We start from the raw sequence: 19,438 nt of genomic DNA, 5'->3' as shown, positions 1-19,438 counted from the left end.
GGGCAGTTATTTCTACTCGGTGATACTGATATACAAGACAAAAGCTTTTCAACAGAACCAACTTAAAAATGAACAATGAAATACACAAAATATAAATGTGGGTGAAAAGTTTGTGCCCTCCTTTTTTGACCATGATGGGGTGGATGAATCACTCAAGGTATCTCTCACTGACCTCTTCTGTGGGTGCTGTCATCATTGAAGTGAGGCTGCTCTTTCCTGTCACACACTGTTGCACTAGAATGTGTGTGTGTGTGTGTGTGTGTGTGTGTGTGTGTGTGTGTGTGTGTGTGTGTGTGTGTGTGTGTGTGTGTGTGTGTGTGTGTGTGTGTGTGTGTGTGTGAGCAATGCAGTGGGCCTAGGCACTGGACGTTATCTCACACAGTGTTTGTGAGAGTCTGAGACATGCTCGTCGTGTCCGCCTGGCAACCTTGGCAACATGGCCGTTGGATGAGTGAAGTGATGTGTGTGTTTATCTACGAGGCGATAGCACGGCGGCCTTGTGGGCAGTGCTCTTATATATACAGATGCTTTCAGTCAGCCACAGACAGAGACACAAGCCTTTTCCACAGCAACCTCTCAGCTGCTTTTCCACGTCTTCCAAAGAGATCTTCAGCTCAGTCAGCGTCTGAATATTTGTGATCTACTTCTTCAGGTTCTTTGTTCTCTAAAAGCTGAAACAGAAAATGCTGCCTGCAACCTTCAAACTGTGTGCTGGCATCTCCTACAGGCACATGAGGAACATGACAGGTGGGTGAGAGTGACCGTTAGAGCTCTGGCCTTGCCCAAATTTCAGCACAGTTTTGCTTGTACTTAATACTACTCATTATCTGTTCAGTTTGATTAAAAGTAGTAAAATATTCTTTGCTGTCTTATTAGCTCCCTTCTGATTGCTGTGTGTAAAATGAATGAATTAAGAAATGAACCAACTGTGCTTTCTGGATCCCAGGTTTGAGGAAAAATGCCATGGTTGCCATTCACCACGAGCTGCACAGACTGGCAGGACCGGGCCCCAGTAACTGGATCAGCCAAGTCCGCAGACGAAGCTCCATCCTCAGTAAGCCTTTTAGTGGGATCATTTGAGTTAATGACTTGCACACAGGCAGAAATACTCAAGAGCAGGTCTTGATATTACAAGAAAAACTGTATATTCAATGAAGTTTTAGTTTAAACTGAGAGTGATAGTTGACTGTACTTCCTGCGCTCCTTGTTCTTCAGGCTCCCGTATTGAAGAGAAGGAGGGGTACAGCTTGGAAGAGATGTCTTATGTGAAGCAAGGAGAGGATGCTCTGCAAAAGGCCATCAGCATCCTCAGCGAACAGGATGGCTGGACGGTTGAAACTGTTGCTGTAAGTACAAAACAGGACATCACTCCTCATAGTTCTGATGAGAACTGACGTGAGCTAATCTGATGACATCCATTCTGTAAAAACAAATTTTTCTTCTTTTGTTAAAAAAAGGCAAATGGAGACAAAGTCCTGAGTAAAACTTTGCCTGACATCGGGAAGGTGTTCAAGCTGGAAGTGATGCTGGAGCAACATCCCGACAATCTTTATCGAGAGCTGGTGGGAAATATGGAGCAGATGGGCGATTGGAACCCTAACGTTAAGCAGGTCAAGGTGAGAGGGGCACAGCACAGCTCTTCAGATTATAAACAGGGATACTTGAGGATGCTGTTTTGTGACATCGCTGAAGGACTCGAACAGAAGTGATGATGTTTTTCATTGGTATCAATGACAGATTCTTCAGAAGATAGGCCCAGAAACGATGGTTACACACGAGGTGTCTGCAGAGACACCTGGCAATGTGGTGGGGCCAAGGGACTTTGTCAGCGTTCGCTGTGCCAAGCGTCGAGGCTCCACCTGCTTCCTGGCTGGGATGTCCACTCAGCACCCAAAGATGCCCGAGCAGAGGGGTGTAGTTAGGTGAGCTGATAAAAATCAACAACTTTTCATGAGATGTTATATTCCAGATAGCAATAATACATTACAGTGAAGAACAGAACAACATGGTTCCTCAACACAATGTACTTTTTGTCTGGGTAGAAAAAGTTTTTATAGACTCCAGTTTATGCGTTGGTGCCATCACAGTTGAATTAAGAAATAAAGAACACTAACAGCAAACAAGAGTCCACATAAAGAGAAGCACATACCACAGACTGTCACAGCTTATTGCACATTGCCCATAGTCAGCATGCTCCACATAATAATTCACATAAATATGAAAAAGAAAAAAAAGATAAGGAAACAACACAATAATATCTCTAATCTCTTCATTTTTCAGGGCGGAGAATGGGCCTACCTGTATAGTACTGAAACCCTGTGCTGGAGACCCAAATAAGACCAAGTTTACCTGGTTGCTAAATATAGATCTGAAGGTAAATAACTGTCACTGTCACTGTCACGTTTTCAAAACTTATTAAAAGGAAAAAACTGCATTTTATCGAGTCTAACACTGTCTTCGTCATCTTTAGGGGTGGATCCCAAAGACTATCATAAACAGAGTGCTCTCTCAGACGCAGGTGGACTTTGCGAACCACCTCAGGCAAAGGATGGCGAACAACACTTCCATGGAGATGGCTCACGCCTGCTGACACAAGATGCCTCTCGAGCTTTGGCACAGTGAGCTCATTAAAAAAAATCAAATAGATCTGCTTAATATAAAAGAAGAACAGAGTATGAAACAAATCAGATGACACCTGTCTGAGACTTTAGGAAAAACTGAGCATGGATGTTACTCAACTGTTAAAAGTGTGTTTATCTTGCCCCCTTTTTATATAGAGAGTGTTAATCTTTTAGCAACCAGACCTTATGTTTTGTGTTTTGATTGCTCGAACTTTTCATTCACATCAATCCACTCCAGACATGTTGAGTCAGAGTAACAAACCGAACATTGTTTCCTCCTGATAACAATCCATTTATTGTCCCTCCCTCTACTGTGAAACTGCACTTTTATTACCCTATCTTATTTATTGGTGTCACACACACACACATGCATTACACAGACTGCAAAGTGTAAAGATTATTGTGATTGGTATTTATGTCTTTATGAATTTATTGTTCTGATGGTTGAGGAGCTCAGAGAGAGATCACTGTCTGTATGTAATGCATGGGAACCAAAATAAAAGCTTGTAAAACAATTCTTTTGTCACGTTTTACTCATTCAGAAATGATAACCTCTGAGAGGGAAGGAGTAGGGGGAGCTAAGCTAAACAGTGAAACAAAAAAACTGAACAAAAAAACTGAAAGTTAACTGTACAGTGATTCCCATTCACCAGGGAGGAGAAGAAATCATTCAAGGCTTCTTTTTAAAACTATGAAAAGTTTCGCTTCATAAAAAATGTCTCTCTTCTCCTTGATGGGTTTTCAGACTGAGGGTTTGCCAGAACGAGCAGGTGTTTGGCTGTTTAGATGTGTGAGGAGCCCAGCAAAGAGCGAGCAGTTCGACGTGAGCCAGCAGCACATTCCCCAAGATCAAGTAACGATGAATTTCATCCCAAACAGGAAATCTGTCCTCCATTATTGAGAGTTGTGTAACATTTTTTCCTATCTTGTGTAGTTATAATCGATCCAAACGGTTTTGTAACAGCTCATTTTCTTGGATGTAGCACCCTTTTCACTCCCTGTTTCACTCGGTTAACTAGGCTTCAAGACACTCGCCAGCACAACTGCAGAATTGTGTCATTATTACACACCACTGAGACCTGAAGGAAGTTTCCGAGGTGAAAAAAAAAGCAAGTAGAGATCTGTGGTAGCTGATTTTTACTGTTTCCAGTCACGCTTTTGAGAATTTAGGCCTGGAAGACAAATGCCCAGTCTTGTTGATTCTGACTCCAGAGCTGCACTCTAAATAAAACAAACTTCATCAGGAAAGCTCACAGGGCTGGCTTGTGTAATGCAAAACAAATATTTTTCTTCCTTGAAAGAATGTTCCTGTGGGTAATAATTGACATCAGCTTGAAATCCCTCAAAATCTGAACATAAGCAGATGTGAGGAGGGTTGTAGCCACTTGGAGATCCAGTTTCATTATTTGTCTAAAGTGGAGAGCGGAGAAATTCGGGGTCAAGACAGGGAAAATTATCCAGGAAGACAAAACAAACTATCTGGCAGTCATACTGGATCCCTGGCACTGATGACAGACTTGATTAAATTTGTTTCTTTTTTTCTGTTCAATATCCGTCTATGTGTCCTTGACTGTATTTCAACTCTAAACTCAATTGTAAGGGAGAAATATAGGCCAGATCTTTGCACTTTAATGGGGCTGCCAAACACTGTCAAAGTTAAAATAAAATGTTTATATAACAGGCATTTCCATTGGATTTATATGCATGATCTGATTGTGTGGTAGTGCCTTGTGGATATGCACCCACAGATTGTATTTCCTGTTTTCTTGTGATACCAGGTTTATCTCCCTCAGAAACTGTCTTAATGTCAGATGATCATAAATCATCAGAGAACATATAAAGAAATAGACCCGACTAACCCTTAAAGTAGGCATTATACTGCATGCTGTGGTCTGGCCTGTTGCATTAAGGATCTTTCTGCTTTATTTTGTAGATCATCAGAAAATTATTCCACAATTAAATGAGAAAACAAACGATGTTATCCCTTGATAAGGAGGTAAATTGGTGGGAATTACAAAGAGGAAAGCATCTTAGTTATCCTGACATCATAAGAAAAATAAGTCATAATTTCAAGAAAACAACAGGAAATGGCTGATCATTAAAGAAAACTGTTTATAAAAAAAATGTGGATGCATGTTTTCTTCAAGCTTTCTTTTGAAAAGATTCATCCTCAAATATTTTCACTGCTTTCTTTTAAAGAAGAAGAGTGTCTGTCTGTGCTGATGGGAGATGGGGACAGAAAAAGAGGCCAAGCCTTCCTGCTCTGAGCCTTCAATATCTGAATGCAATGACGTAATGAAGCTAAGGTCTGACAGGAAACCACAACTCCCAAGATGCACTTGAAATTACCGTGGCCACTGGACGGGGGAAGGGAAGCTGAGATTGGAGGGAGAAACAGTCAGAAACTGAGGTACTTTTAAAACGCTTCATACCGTGTAATATCGTTGGACAGGCCGCAGCAGGCTGTGTTTTGTAGCGTTTTGACTGTGTCGTTATGACAAAGCAAATGAATCCGTGTGAAGCTGTCGGATTTGGTCACCGACTCCATCCCCGTTACAGTTCAATAGAGCTACTGCTAGCCCGTTAGTTAGCCTGACAGCTGGCTTTTCTTGTGTTGGTTTGCTCTTAACTCTTTAACTGCTCACGATACTTTTCACAGAAATAGTTAGGGTGTTTGCGGACAGTTCTGGCTGCATTGCATGTATTGCATGTAGTTTTTGCATAGTGGGTTTGTGGAGAAGCTGAAGCTGCGTCTTTGTGCCTGCGGGGTTGCTAGCTGACATATTGCTAGCTGGTTGGTTGCTAAAGAAAATGTTGCCAGGCTGATACAGTATCTGTAACAGCTCACACTCCTCAAACGATACGGAAAATAACATTTTACTTATGGTTTTTATTTGACTCGGTGAGTGCTCTTTGTTTTACACGACTCTGTGAGTTCGGTATAAAATGCATTTTGAAGTTTTTTTTTTTTTCTGTTATCCTGCTGTGATTTACTACTGTACTTCTCTGTTAAAATAACCGTTATAAGTAAAACCTATACTTTGGAAGGTTTTAAAGCAAATCATTCAAACTACTTAAACTAAATGTCGTCAATTCATGGTGGGTTCATTCTATAAACTGTATTAACCTCCTTAGTTAAATGGGATCATATAACTTTAAATCGTTTTTATGCTATGTTGTTCAGTGTTTGGTGCCTTTACTAAATGAGATAAGACAAATTTCAATTTCAACCTTTTGCTGCATAAAAAATGTGAAATAATGCTTTTAAAGTCGTTTAATAATATGAATAAAGTAGAATTGCTTGAAATAGCTATTAAAAGTAAACACCCATGTTAAGAGTTCAGTTTTGGACTGAGGTATGCTATGAACATGTTAATCAATAATAAACTAGCTTTACTACAACTTCATACTTCTTTACATGACTAAAATCAACACATGGCGAACATACCACGGTAAATGATGTCCAGTATGCAGGAGATATGGCTATTTTCTTTTCATTATCCGATTCAAAGCCCTTTTATTAAGTGATCCTACTGTTAAAATATGCAGGAAGAGATTTTAAGGATGGAAATGGAAAAAATGAAGAAGAAAGAAAAAGATATAGACACCACTGGGGATGGGTACCTTTCACATTTAAAACGATATGGTACTGATACCCAGTACCTGGCATTCGGTACGGGTACTCACTGGTACCAGTTTTCTATACTTTTCTGTGTTTGTGTGTGATAAAAAAAAATATCAATTAGCATGGAAAATCTCCTACTCTTCCACTCTCTCACAGTCACAACGATGCATTTAGGTACCTAAACATGGTACCTTATGGTTTTACATGAATCGATACTCAGTATTTTTGCCAGAATTCGGTCGGTACCTTTAAAAGTACCTAATTCGGTACCCATCCCTAGACACCACAAATTAAGTAAAAAGATAAGAGGCACTGCTTCGTCCACAGAGATCACCACAAGTGACTCAAAACGAAATCTCCCGATGAAGAGTATACTTAAATATATTTTATATATTCTCTCTCATAAATATTATATCTTGTTTTTACTTATTGGTTGTTACTGTTGTTGTTTTTTTTGCTGCAAACTAGTACTATATAATTTTGCATGAAAAGAGCTCAGTTTAATTCAATTTAATTCATTAACTTATTTTGACAAGTACCTTTTGTATCATGCCCATGCATCTCTGATTCATCTTTGTATCATTGAACCATCCTTTTGCTATGTTTTTCAGATTCTGTGAACATACGACAGCCCCTCCTCAGGACTTTGGCCGCCAGAGAACTCTATCCATGACCTATGTCCCATTGTACATCTGCAGTTCTTACTTTGGATGCAAACTGCTGTTTCATGAGAGGCTGCAGACATAAAGCAGCTTTTGTGCAAGTAAATTAAACCCAACTGAACCGGAATCATTGAGAGTACCAAAATAATGATTTGTCTCGTACAAGGAGAGCCCAGTCCGGAGAAACGATGTCCTCATCCATTGTCTGTTCATCTCTAATGGGGCTGGGGAGGGAACTCAACAGCCTAGCAGATCCGTGGAGGACAGGAAGGAGGCAGCTTTCCAGGAAACTTGTGTGTTGATGGACAGACATATCCTTGTGTGTCCCAGCTCTTATAGACTGAGACCTGCATGTTTCTGTCAGCGTGCCTGCTCAGGGTTTGACTTTTGAGCAGCTACAAACCTGATCTACCATCAAACTCACAGTAACATCACTATTACACAGAAAAAGAGAATATGGTGTGTACAACGAGCACCAGGGACAGTTTTGCACGATCCTACTGGTGACTGGACGTTGATTTCTCGGCTTATATGAGGAAGAAAGGAGAGGAGCAAAGATACATGCAGACACTACAAATGTGCACTACAGACACCATGGTGGTCTTTGCATCCGCTCCTCAGCCCAGCTTAGTCTGTGACTACAGAAGCCTTTAGAGGCCCGGATCAGGAACACACTCTCCAGCTAACACACTCATATGCAATGGAAGAGGACATTGATGTCACAGCCCACACTGAGGTAACACTATTTCACCTTTGGACTTTTAAGTTTCTAATTGGTAATCTCATCCCAGTGTTTTGGTTTACAGCAACTTAACATCATCAAAACAAATTAAACCCTGCTGTGTCACTCAGTAAAATGGAACTTGGTGCTGTTTTACCACACTCATAGAAACTTTACTCTTCCTGTTTCTCTCTATAGTGCCATATTAAACATGTAAGAAGGCACTTGTTTAAGTAGTTCTGTCACATGTGTTTAACTTGAGGCCTAAGGTCAACCCTGCTGCCTCTGCTTTAGCTGTAATCTCTGCTCTGGCTCGCTTTGGATGTTGCCATGGAGGCAGCTGACAGGGCACTTCCCTTATCCTCAGCTTGGTTCTCTAGCCGCAACATTACTTCTCCTCCTTGGCCTTTAGCCTTGTGTTTTGCTTCTTCTGTAAACAGTGGGATAAGTATGTCCCCTTTCCTGGCTGGATCCAACCTAACATGGCAGGGGCAGTGATCCTCTAAGGGGGTGCATCCCTACAAAGCCTTATTCCTAATGCGTGCTTCTACTCAAACAACAAATGAGAAGTGTTTTGAAGAGGTTTATCTTTTAAAAACTTTTTTTTTGTTAATTACCTAGACTTTGATGTACTTTTAGATGCCAGAACTAACAAATGGTGATTGTGACACATGCAGCTATCATAAAACAAAAGCTGAATGTTTTTACATTCTGTAAATATTTAAATCATCTGCTGTTTTTTATGTCTTTCTAGAGCCTAAATGGTTTGTCTCATGAATGTAAACCATTAGAGGAAATCACCAATGGACACTCCAACCATAAGCCTGTGAGTGAAGTTAAAAATGCAGCGTGATTCATTTTTCTTGAGTAGTCTTTGATTTATATTATGTCTTTTTGACTTTTTACCTTTCAGGTCATGAATGGACTGATACTAAGTCATACTGTCAAAGACCACACCAATGGCAGCGCACCACTCCGATCCCTGCCGGTAAGAACATGCCTATATTTGATTCTTACTCCAATAAATGTGACGCTGCTTGCATTTAATACAGTAATAAACTGTGGGGTCATGGTCCAGATTTCAGCACTGAAGCAGAATGGTCTCCTGCAGACCCTGGTAGCCGGAGGAGACCAGCCTAAGCCCGAAGGTAACACACTCATACTCTCACACAACGTCTCATTTGTGTCATGTTCTCTTCCCACAGGAGTCTGTGGGTGTATCTTGGATACCAGGGAAGTGTTAAAGATACAGCTGCCCTTAGGGGTGCAGGTTGCATGCATGGAGCATGCAGGGGGTCTCAGAGGCAGAGTCTAAGGCAGGCTGTTGAACAGGAAGGATTAATGATAGAGGATGGCGTCAGTCAGTCAGGGAGCAGATACTCTTCCTCTGTCTTAAACTGTGAAGTATAATGTGAGTTTGTGGCTTTCATGTTGTGTCTTTAACTTATCTTCACAGAAGAAGATGATGATTTGGAAAAGGCCAGGCAGGAGTGGGAGGCTCTGGAGAACGTTCAACCAGGTGAGATGCATGTAACTCTCACCTGTTCACATCAAAATTTGATTCATTTCTCCTCTCCAAGTTTCTTACTTTTGCCGTCATGTCCTCCAGCTCTTAGTGAGGAATCAAACCCCACACCGCTCATCTCCTTCAATGAAGCCCTGCAGTACTTTCAGACCACAGACCTTGGGGACTTGCTGGTAAGGAATGCTGCACAGCAATAATTCTCAAATCAAAGCTCATATTTCAATAATGGCTTGGTCTCAAATAATAGCAGGAGGAGGAGTTTGTTGGAAAGAATGAGGTAAAGGCACAAAGATGGCTCAATGGGGAATTCGAAGATGCTCTTCTACCCTGTCTTTTTATCATAATACACCATTTTTAGAAAGACAAAGACGGAGTAAATTTCAAAACAAGAAGAGAACTGCTTTGGTATTTTAACTACGTAACTATGACATAGTTAAAGTCGCGGTAGATTAGTTGCATATCTCTTGTGGACTGATTATAAGTTCCTGAATTTTATTGGTGGCTCTTTCTGTCATTTTAATGACACATTTTCTGTCCCCATCTCCATGTGCAGAAAAACATCCAACCAACCATACGCAGGACAGGTCTCGCTGCCATCACACATTTCCTGTTCGGACCTCCCCGGCTGCACAGGGAGCTCCTGGAAGAGAGGGATCTGGTCTTTGCCATCGCACAGTGTGAGTGTTAGTTTGCCGGGTCTGTTGGTTCAACCATAGCATCTGGTGTTAAACTCATGAACATTGAGAATAATTCTCTGATTTCAACTTTTACATGTTTTGTGTTTCTTTCTCTGCGTAGGTCATGTGGACAACAGCCAAACAGTCCACATGCGTGTCCTGCAGACCATCTATAAAAGGTTGATTGGCAGCAGGTTGGATTGTCCTCGCTTTGGGACACACTGGGAAAACATCGGCTTTCAGGGTAAGACAGGTTTATACTTCCTTACAATTAACATATCCAGCATTTTGTATTCATGTGAATTAGAGTTCAATAATTTCACATTTTAAACATTATTATCAGATTCTGTAAAGCGGAAAATTAATAAACTTGATGATGTTTCTGAAAACTCAAGCTCAAGTGGTCATATTGGCGAAGACAGCCTGTTACATAATTATTGAAAGTATTTGTACTAGGGCTGCAGCTATCGAATATTTTAGTATTCGAGTATTCTGCTGAAAATCCCATTGATTAATCGAGTAATCGGATAAAATACATTTTTGTTTAGTTTCAGAGCAGTTATTTATCAAATGAAATTTTTTCTCTGTAAGAAATAGGATTTTCTGATACAGCATGTCAATAAGAGCACTTGCTTTGGTAGCTCCAAAATTTGTAAAAACACTAACACATTTTTTGTGTCTTGTACATCTCATCAAATGTTGCGGACCCATTAGTCACCAAACTCCAGAAAAGAAGCTAGATTTGTTGCTAGTTGCTATTTTGTAAAAGAGGTAGCTTGAGGGGTCTGAAAACTCTCTTAATATGGCCTCAGCTCTATTTGAAATACCACTCTTTGATCTTTTTTAAAGTTAAACAATTCCTCGAGGCAGAGAAAATTACTAGAGTATTTTTTGTAATCGAGTACCTCAAATCATTCAAGGAATCGTTTCAGCTCTAATTTGTACCCAAGAAAAATGATTCCTTTCACTTGTAGTGGTGTTTTTTGTGTAATGCAGGTACAGATCCAGCCACTGACCTACGTGGCACTGGTTTCCTGGGACTGATGCACACTCTGTACTTTGTGATGGACCCAGAGACTCTACCGCTGGCTAGAGACATCTACAAGTTATCACAGCACCCCACACAGGTATCACCAAGCCATGAAAGAGTTAATTTGTTCGGCACTGTGATTTATGTATATGATTATCGTGGACGACTGAGCAAAGGCTCAAATTTCACTGATTCTTCAAAGAGAAACTAAAACTCCTCCTTCTCCAGGCGTGCTGCTTTGTAGCTGACCCTGACCTCTGTTCTCCCACAGAGGGAATTAGAGCAAAAGAGAATTTCCCCTCAGGGATCAATAAGGTCGGCTACTAGACGAGCTTGTTTCAAGACTTGCTCTGGTAGCCTTTGCAAGTACTCCCCATGGACCCAAGTTTTGTGGGGTTTTTATCTGTTTCAGAACTTTCCATTCAGTGTGATGTCAATCAACATGACCCGCATCGCTCTGCAAGTACTCAGAGAGGAGGCCTTGTCCAAGTGAGTCACTGGGCCTTGGTTTTTTGTTTTACAGCACCTTCTTGAGGTTGGATGTTCGAGTTTTTCTTCTCACCCCAACATCTCTCTCTGTTCATCATCCAATCAGGGAGTGCAATCGTCGTCAGCAAGTTGTTGGTGTGCTGAATGAGTTCTACGTCGCCACTTATCTGCACCTGTACCAACTGTGGAAGACCCAACAGAAGACCATTGTAGACTCTGGCTTTGTGCTTAAAGGTAAAGAAAAACTGCAATGAATTCTTATCATTGCTAAAAAAAAGACTGCATATGACCTGTGATAAAGCCCATAACCTGACATGTTTGTATCTGTTTTTACACAGATAAATTAGCTCATAACTCATCTGCCTGAATGTGCTATCAGTTGTTTCCTTTGACCTCCTGATGTATCTAGGCGAACCTATTTCTCCTGATTGCTTTGTATTTAACAGACATAAGAATTCTCATCCAACCTAAAGCAAGAGAGCATGAGACATAAGTCTTTACTTACAGTCAACAGTCAGATCACAGAGACTCAAGCACAGATTGTCCTCTCGGTGTGAATCCCTGTTTCTGTGTTTTCTAACCCTTCAGAAGTGGAGCTGTTTGCCAAAAAGAACCCCAAGCAGATGCTGCGCCGACTAGAGGTCTTCCTGAAAGAGAAACGGGCAGGTGGAATCCCCCGTGGGACATCGCCAGACCCGCAGGCCCAGCAGTCCTCTCCCAGCTTAGGGGAGCGTGGGGCCAGAGCCGGGACGGGGAGCAAGGGAAAGGAGATGCACTTCACAGGAGTGTGTGATCTGCCGCCAGACATGGAGGGAGAGGCCAGACTCATCTAAGCTAGACTCTTTGTGAGAGTGTGTGAGTGTGTGTATGTGTGTATGTGAATGTGTGTGAGCAATCCCGTTTGTGAGTATATCTATTACAGTATGTGTGAGTGGCTTACTCTCAGAGAGCTAGACCCCCACCAGACCCTGATCCAGGACCTGCTGTCTGAACCCATTCAAACACTTCCACTCCTCCTCTCATGCTGGAGTGCTGCACTTTGATTAAGCTTTCAGATTAAGCTAAAGGGGTCTCTCAGAGCTATATTTGATTTCTTTTTTAATTATAATTTTTTTTGACAGTCAAACATAAAGAGGCCATGCAGGTCAGAAACACAAGATGTCACAAAAACAGTGAGAAAGTGAATGTTCGCTCTTTTCTGTGGATTCAGTAGCCAAATGAATAGCTGCCAAATTCTTGTGGTCAAACTCTACCTGCCTAGCAGTCCAAAACACACACACACTTGCGTCTCTAATTCTTTTGTCAGAGTATGTCAGCATTGCAGAGGTGGGGGCATCAGCTTTTTAACAGGCCCTGTGTCCTGACTCACTCCTAAGATAACTCTTCAACGTGAGCTCGCTCATGGCTTTTATCGAAGCAAAGGGCTGCCCTGTCAGATGTCTTGTTGAACATTTTCTTAAGTTTATGAGGATGAGAGGGACATGAACCAGGATCCACAGACACAGCACGGGAAATAGAAGTGGATTGTGAAAACCTGAGAAGGTAGAGAAGGTGCTCGTAGTGGCTGTTGTAATAGTTGGTGCATCTTTCTTTGAAGGTTTGGTCGTTTTGAATATTCAACACGTGAAAGATGAATGGACATTTAGTCTGGTTGTGCAAAGGTGTAGCCAGGTGTTGGTGTACTCGAGGTGTTTGTTGTCAGAGGTCTAATAGACTAGCTCCAGAGCTCCCACTTGATAAGGGGGATATATTTTAAATAATTTTAAAAAATGATGATCTTATTTTTTTCTGAAGGGGACAGCTGTAATTACGTTACAGTTGGTAATGTGCAAAAGCACTTCAGAAAATAGCAATGAAGCTGGTTGATTATTTCACAAGAATGTGTGAAAATCTTCTGACTTCTTCACTTTTGTTGCAGTTAGAGCTGAAGAGACGCTTCATAACAGCGTGTGTATGTGTGCGCGTGTGTGTTTGTGCGCATGTGTGGGCGTTTGGTTTGGTCCCGGCTAAAATCAAGGTCTGGTATGAGCTTTCTCTACATTCCGTTATAAAGCATGTGATTGTAATTTTTTTTTTTTGACCAGTTCAAAGTTTATTCCTGTGTGTATCTGAGTGTGTGTGTGTGTGAGAGATGAGATGAGTGAGCTGATAGCGATGAAGGGTGCCTCTCTAAGGAGAAATATGGTACAGTATGCAATCCCAGCTCTTACTCAACGATAATCAAAACGATAGTGCTGTGTGACGATAGACATCGTTCCTAACTTCAGGGTTTTGTGTGCTTGTGCAAATGAATGTGTCCGTGTGTGAGAGAATATGTGTGCGAGTGTGTGTGTGTGTGTGTGTGTGTGTGTGTGTGTTGTATGACAGGAACTGACTACAGATGGGGTGCTTTCCTCTGCACACAATAAGCCAGCTTTACTAAGTACTTGATCCATCAGGCTGCACAGTTGGTACTTCAGTCATTTTAACAATGGTACATAACATTTCTGAAGAATTCTCCTGAAGGAACACATTCTTTGGTTTGCTTTTTTTAAAAACCACACAGCTGGTTTCAGAATGGGTAGAGCTCCTCAGCAAAGCTGGTTCCTGCTCTGTGCTAATGTGAAACCGTCTCCCATCGTCGTAGTCTCAATCTGTAGCATGTTCAGGTAGCACTAGTACTGTAGCATCTTATAGCCTCCTCCTCCTCCTCTTTGTAAAGCTTGTTGATGTCATGTCTTAGTTACAGTATGTAGTGTCTATGAGTGCGCAAACTGTTACTACTATAGCACATTTATTTCGTATTTGCATTAGGTCTCCTTCAGTGGACACACATTGAGGTGGCGCGGCGTATGTTTTGGAGAGATGTGGGATAACCTTGGACATGTTAGTGAGCTCAGTTTGTCTTCTAAGAAGGTAACAGTGAAAATGGTGCCTACATCTGGTGGAGCCATGTTGGTTGGTCCTTGCTACCTTGTTTTTTTCTTTCTTTTGAGCCACTGTGCCACATTAGACCTCCTCCATTCATGTAACGCAGTACACAGAGTTGATGTGATCCCCTAATACATGCAGACCTCATGGTTATATACGTAGAATACCCGGGCATGTACATTTTCTGTGTCAGCATCTACTCAAATTGTCGTACTCAGCCAACTCCTTCCTCCACCATGCGACTTCAGAAATGAGCTGATGTAGTTTAGCTTATTATTTGCGAGTGTCTTGATTGAACAGAAATATTTGCACTGTTGTAGATATTTGATAGTATGTGTGACGTATGCAAGAGGAAGCAGGCCATCTTCAATAGCCATAACGCTCATTAACCCCCGCCTCATTAAACAGGCATCATTTAGTCCCCTTAGTCCCTCTGAAAAAAATTGCACCACAAATACGATCTCACATTTAGTTTTATTCAATTTTAAACTGAGGAGCAGTACAGTGTATGTAAATCAGGAAGTTTGTATATAGAGAATTAATGATTGTAACTGTATGATTGTCTGTAGGGCATTATACTGAAACACATTGCTTACCTCAAGACTTGAGACAAATCTCTTCTTTTTCTCCTCTCAGTTGGACTCCTTTGCGTTTCCTTCTACCTAGGCCTTCTCTCGTACAAATTAGACATGTTATATAATGTATACTCACCACCTAAAGCACTGCGTAACAGCAAACTAACACAGAAAGCTGGTCAATGTTAAGCGCATTCTATTTAAAGACACATTTATAGAGAGCATATAGGTCCACGCGCGCTCCGATGCACATCTGCAGATATCAAACCTCCTTTTTAAAATGATCTTTAATTGGCTGATGTTTGAATTAAACCTGTTTTCTTGTGGCTTCAGTGATAGTACAGTATACTTTTGCTGTGTTTAAGTGTTTGGTGTCCAGGAAAACACTCAGAATTAATCCAATCTTTACAGCTGTGGCCACAAAGGAACAGCTTAACATTTGATTGTAAAGATATTGGCTTGATTAGCAGTCATGATGCGGTGTATGCTTTGACCCTTGACCTTGGTTTTATATTCAGTGTCTTTAAAAAAGGCCTGATTTATCCTCTCTTGTTACCAAAAGTTATACTTTCTGCAGCTGTACTGGATCATATTCTTATGCGTTGATCATCATTTAGAAATCGCCTCAGTTGTGAAACCAGAACCAAGAGAAAAAAACAAAACAAAACACAAAAACGGGTTCTTGCAGGATGTCGGATGCTCTGAGAGGCGTGGTGTGTGAAGTTCTGCTTCCTACAGCAGCAGCAGCAGCTCGGCAAATACAATCACTTCTCCCAAGATCCTGCGCTTTATATGAAGGTGTTTTACTGTTGCCGTCATCGTCATGTCCCTCAGAGCATTTTATGACTGTACCTTGATTGTAGAAGCCCTATTTTATACTGAGAGTAATTTCAGAATACAGTATGTGCTGTTGTACATTTAATGTATTGTATGGAGAAAGCTAAATAAATGCTGTTTAAAAACTAATGGATGCTCACTGTTGAATTACTGAACCTTTGTCACTTTATGGGGGAAGCAGCTGAATAAATACGCATAATTTTACATACATGCCACATTCTGATTATGTTTACATTGTGTATAGTGTATGTGATACTATCATGAAAGTTTTTCCTGTCAGTCACAAAGAGATAATTGACCCATTACCTGTTAATTAAATGTTTCCTTCATTTTTCTATTTCAATTTTAATAATAGCAGCCCAAAACTCAAAAAGTAAAAAACAATTCAGAAAGTTATCGTTTTCTAGTCACTTACTAATCTAATGTGGAAGAAACTTTCCCAAAATATCACTGAGTTCTGTCAATGTTTCATAATTTACAGGGAAAGGATGGTTATTTAGTAACTGCATTTTTGTCACACCTTCATTTTTGACCATTTTCAAATGGTCAACTGTTCCCCTTTTTGTGTTAGATGTACTGATGGATAGCTGTCATAGTAAAGATTGGATCCATCAGTGAGTGAATGTGAGAGCGAATGGGTGTGGATGGGTAAGTGTGACCTGTGGTGTAAAGCAGCTTTGAGTGGTCCATGACTAGAAAAGCGCTATATAAGCTCAAGTCCATTTACCATTTTGGTCGAAAGTGCACATTAGCAGTACATTCAGGTATCAAGGTTTATTTTTCAGATGTATCATAAAGTTATGACACACTTACCCGATTTATTGGGCTTTCACTGTTTCAGTTGTTGTTCTGTAATTCAGCCACTAGAGTGCACACTTTGACAGATCTCACACTGAAAGGGCCAAAGCTTTAAAAACACAACACATTACCATCTATGGGTGTTATATTTATTTATGTGTTAGTTTATGCTATAAAATTTCTAAATGTATAATTCCCACCTGTCTGTTGAATGATATTTGTGGACCAATTTTCAACTACTTTTATTTCTAGCTTCTGTGGAGTTCAAACCTAATCTGTATTTGCTCACCATTTGTTTAAATTCAAATGAACCTCGAAAGTAATATCAATGTGGATCGTTCAGGCAGAGGATTAGTATTTGCTCTTGTAAGTGCAAGTTTTAGTTCAAGGCTTCTCTGTCTGAGCTTCCCCCTTTATCAGGGACACAAATTGCTCTAACGTCACAGAGTCCCGCTATGTAAACTCCCATAAACTGGTTTTCTATATCACAGGTCAGCTGTACTACAGCGCTGTAATATTTTTAGGTAATCGAAGGTTTTGGTTCTGGGTCAGTAAAGCTAGGATACCTCTGAGGAATCTTGGTGCTGCGTGTTTCTACATCTGTCCTTAATCAGACTCATGGCTCCAGTCCCACAGTACCAGATGACTGAAATGTGGTGGACTTGCTGAATCATAGCACACACACACACACACACACACACACACACACACACACACACACACACACACACACACACACACACACACACACACACACACACACACAGGATGGAAAATTATTTCAGCCAAGCCTTTATCACTAATCTGAATAATATCCCACTCCAAGAGCCATTTTTCATTTCTGCTGATATTCTGCTGTTCTGCCTGTCTGTACTAATAACTACTTTCCTGAATGAGCACATGGTTCCAGTGAAGAGCAGATACAGATATAAGACTGAACTCCAGCTATATCACTAAGAGGCTCACAAGAGGGTTTTAATGTAATACACAGACATCAGTTATGTGTCAAGTATCCTACCAGTGTTTAAGGTGTCCACATGCCTAGTCTGAGGGATGAAGGAAAGAGCAGGATAGAGTTATATAAGTCTGTTTCCATTTGTACCTAGTGAGCCTGCTGGAATACAGCAGTTTTCTCACTCCGTCTGCCTGCCTTCCCTCCCCCCAACTCTCTCTTGTCCCCCTCCCTTTCTCTCTCCCTCTTTCTTTCTCTATCTGATGTCATTGTTTCCTGCTCCCTAGATGCTGATGCTCGGATGAAGGCTGTGTGCTGAGTATGAGCTGAATGTATACTGCCCCACTTACTCTTGCTTGAAAGGTTTTAAAGACACACATAAAAGTGATGTCAGGTCCATTAAAACCAATGTCTGCAAAATGTTCTTTGCTTCTGTCTGCAACAACTTAAAGCTATGTGTGGCTACTTGCTCCCATTATTGTGCACTAAGTAGCAGCACAGTGAAAAACACGTTTCTTGGTTGTAAATATAAAATTGAATTTAGGTAAATGACTGGACTTCTGCAAGATATGAATCTAGGAAGAACAAATATACATTATTTAAGCAAAATAAGAGCCGTCATAAATCACTTTGTGGCCCTCCCATTCATATTGCATTGAACTTAAGTCAGAGGAAGATCTAGTTCCTATTCCATTAAATTCTCAGTAGGTCAGATATATGTAGTATTTGAAAACACAGATTTAATATGTAACACTCCATATCTCTGCACAGAGCACTTTTTTTCTCAGATGACGTACCTTGAATTAGTTTGCAGTGTAGTTTTGTACATTTCTCAAAGAATACTATCTGAACAATTATTTTTCCAACACAATTTGGAATATAACGTAGGTATGCGTTATGAAATTAAAATGTTAAGTAAAACAGTAATGCTCAAGGGTTCAAGGTTGTCTAGATTTAAGCAAATCATACATACATGCATACCGCAATCAATGAAGAACAGAGGTTGAATTGCTCATTCTTACTAATGGCAGAAGCTAATTTAAGCTACTGTTAGCTGTGGGTGACTAATGTTAACTTGCTAGAGCAAAATGGCTCTCATAAAGTGTAATTTCGCTAACGGTAGCGGGCTTACATTAGCGAGCTAATGGTAGCGGGCCAACATTTGCAGACTTAAATTAGCGAGCTAATGATAGCTAGCTAACATGAGCGTGCTACTGTTGCCTGGCTACCATTAGCGAACTACTGCATGTGTGCTAATGTTAGCTGTCTAGAGTTGGACGGCCAATGTTAGCTGGCTAATGTTTCTGTTCACTGACATTTCTGAGTTTGGAGGGGTTGTCACCATTCTTTCTTTCGTTCTCAGACTCAGACTGATTGCTAACTGCTGGTAGCCGTAAGCTATTGATAGGATCTAACAAGCACGCTGAAGGTTTTTTTTTTTTTTAAATTTAATCTAAAGAAAAAATCAAACTTCTCTTTGATGTTCTTGTGGGCTATCTGTTGGAAGGGGACACTGGGAGCATTCGTTTTCAAAACTGAATTTGGCTCCTGTTTCTCACAAGGTAAGAAGTGAGTAATATTAAAAAAGAATAGTTAGAATAGCTGTAATTAAAATGTGTTTAGGCAGCAGAACCAGTGTCAGAATTTGAAGAATTTATACTCTTTCACTTGCTTGTATAAGGCTTCTAAAAGCTGGTACAGATTCCTGTCAGTGCTGTGGAACAGCTTCAGCCTGAGAGATAAAAAACTGAGAGACCTTCCCAGTGAGCTCCCCTGTGTGTCTGTATCCTTGCCAGTTGAAAAGGCCTCTGCCTGACCTTACTGTAGTCTGAATTATCTGCTGCATACTTTGCAAGCTTAGTCACATCCTGCACCGATTTTGTTGCATGTTGCAATGTAATTTTTCCTCAAATCAAATTCTTCATGGTCTGTCTTGAAATGCAAAACTGAGATACAAGCAGGGGATTTATGAACTAAACTACTTTTGCAGGCTTGTAAATCTGCACTCACTTGCTG

At 40.7% G+C, this 19,438-nt stretch overlaps 2 protein-coding genes across 2 annotated transcripts; both read left to right on the top strand.

Annotated features, from left to right (window-relative positions):
• The first annotated feature begins 449 nt into the window (after positions 1 to 449).
• Positions 450 to 3,072, top strand: star (steroidogenic acute regulatory protein). The gene is made up of 7 exons (XM_074670371.1): positions 450 to 747; positions 947 to 1,054; positions 1,216 to 1,346; positions 1,458 to 1,616; positions 1,738 to 1,922; positions 2,281 to 2,374; positions 2,471 to 3,072. The coding sequence occupies exons 1-7, from the start codon at positions 684 to 686 to the stop codon at positions 2,588 to 2,590; spliced, it is 861 nt and encodes a 286-aa protein (XP_074526472.1). The 5' UTR covers positions 450 to 683; the 3' UTR covers positions 2,591 to 3,072.
• A 1,856-nt stretch (positions 3,073 to 4,928) lies between these two features.
• elmod3 (ELMO/CED-12 domain containing 3) lies at positions 4,929 to 15,525 on the top strand. Its single transcript, XM_074670342.1, has 13 exons — positions 4,929 to 5,031; positions 6,858 to 7,644; positions 8,384 to 8,455; positions 8,543 to 8,617; positions 8,708 to 8,777; positions 9,086 to 9,148; positions 9,239 to 9,327; positions 9,708 to 9,831; positions 9,953 to 10,075; positions 10,828 to 10,958; positions 11,274 to 11,350; positions 11,457 to 11,584; positions 11,939 to 15,525. The coding sequence occupies exons 2-13, from the start codon at positions 7,609 to 7,611 to the stop codon at positions 12,181 to 12,183; spliced, it is 1,233 nt and encodes a 410-aa protein (XP_074526443.1). The 5' UTR covers positions 4,929 to 5,031; positions 6,858 to 7,608; the 3' UTR covers positions 12,184 to 15,525.
• Positions 15,526 to 19,438: the final 3,913 nt, after the last annotated feature.

The sequence above is a fragment of the Halichoeres trimaculatus genome, unplaced genomic scaffold, assembly GCF_033239565.1.
Source record: "Halichoeres trimaculatus isolate MK-OKI-2021-1 unplaced genomic scaffold, fHalTri1.1 fHalTri1_scaffold_5, whole genome shotgun sequence".
In the NCBI taxonomy this organism is placed as follows: Eukaryota; Metazoa; Chordata; class Actinopteri; order Labriformes; family Labridae; genus Halichoeres; species Halichoeres trimaculatus.
The sequence above is the reverse complement of the archived record's forward strand: the minus strand, read 5'-3'. Positions and strand labels throughout refer to the sequence as shown.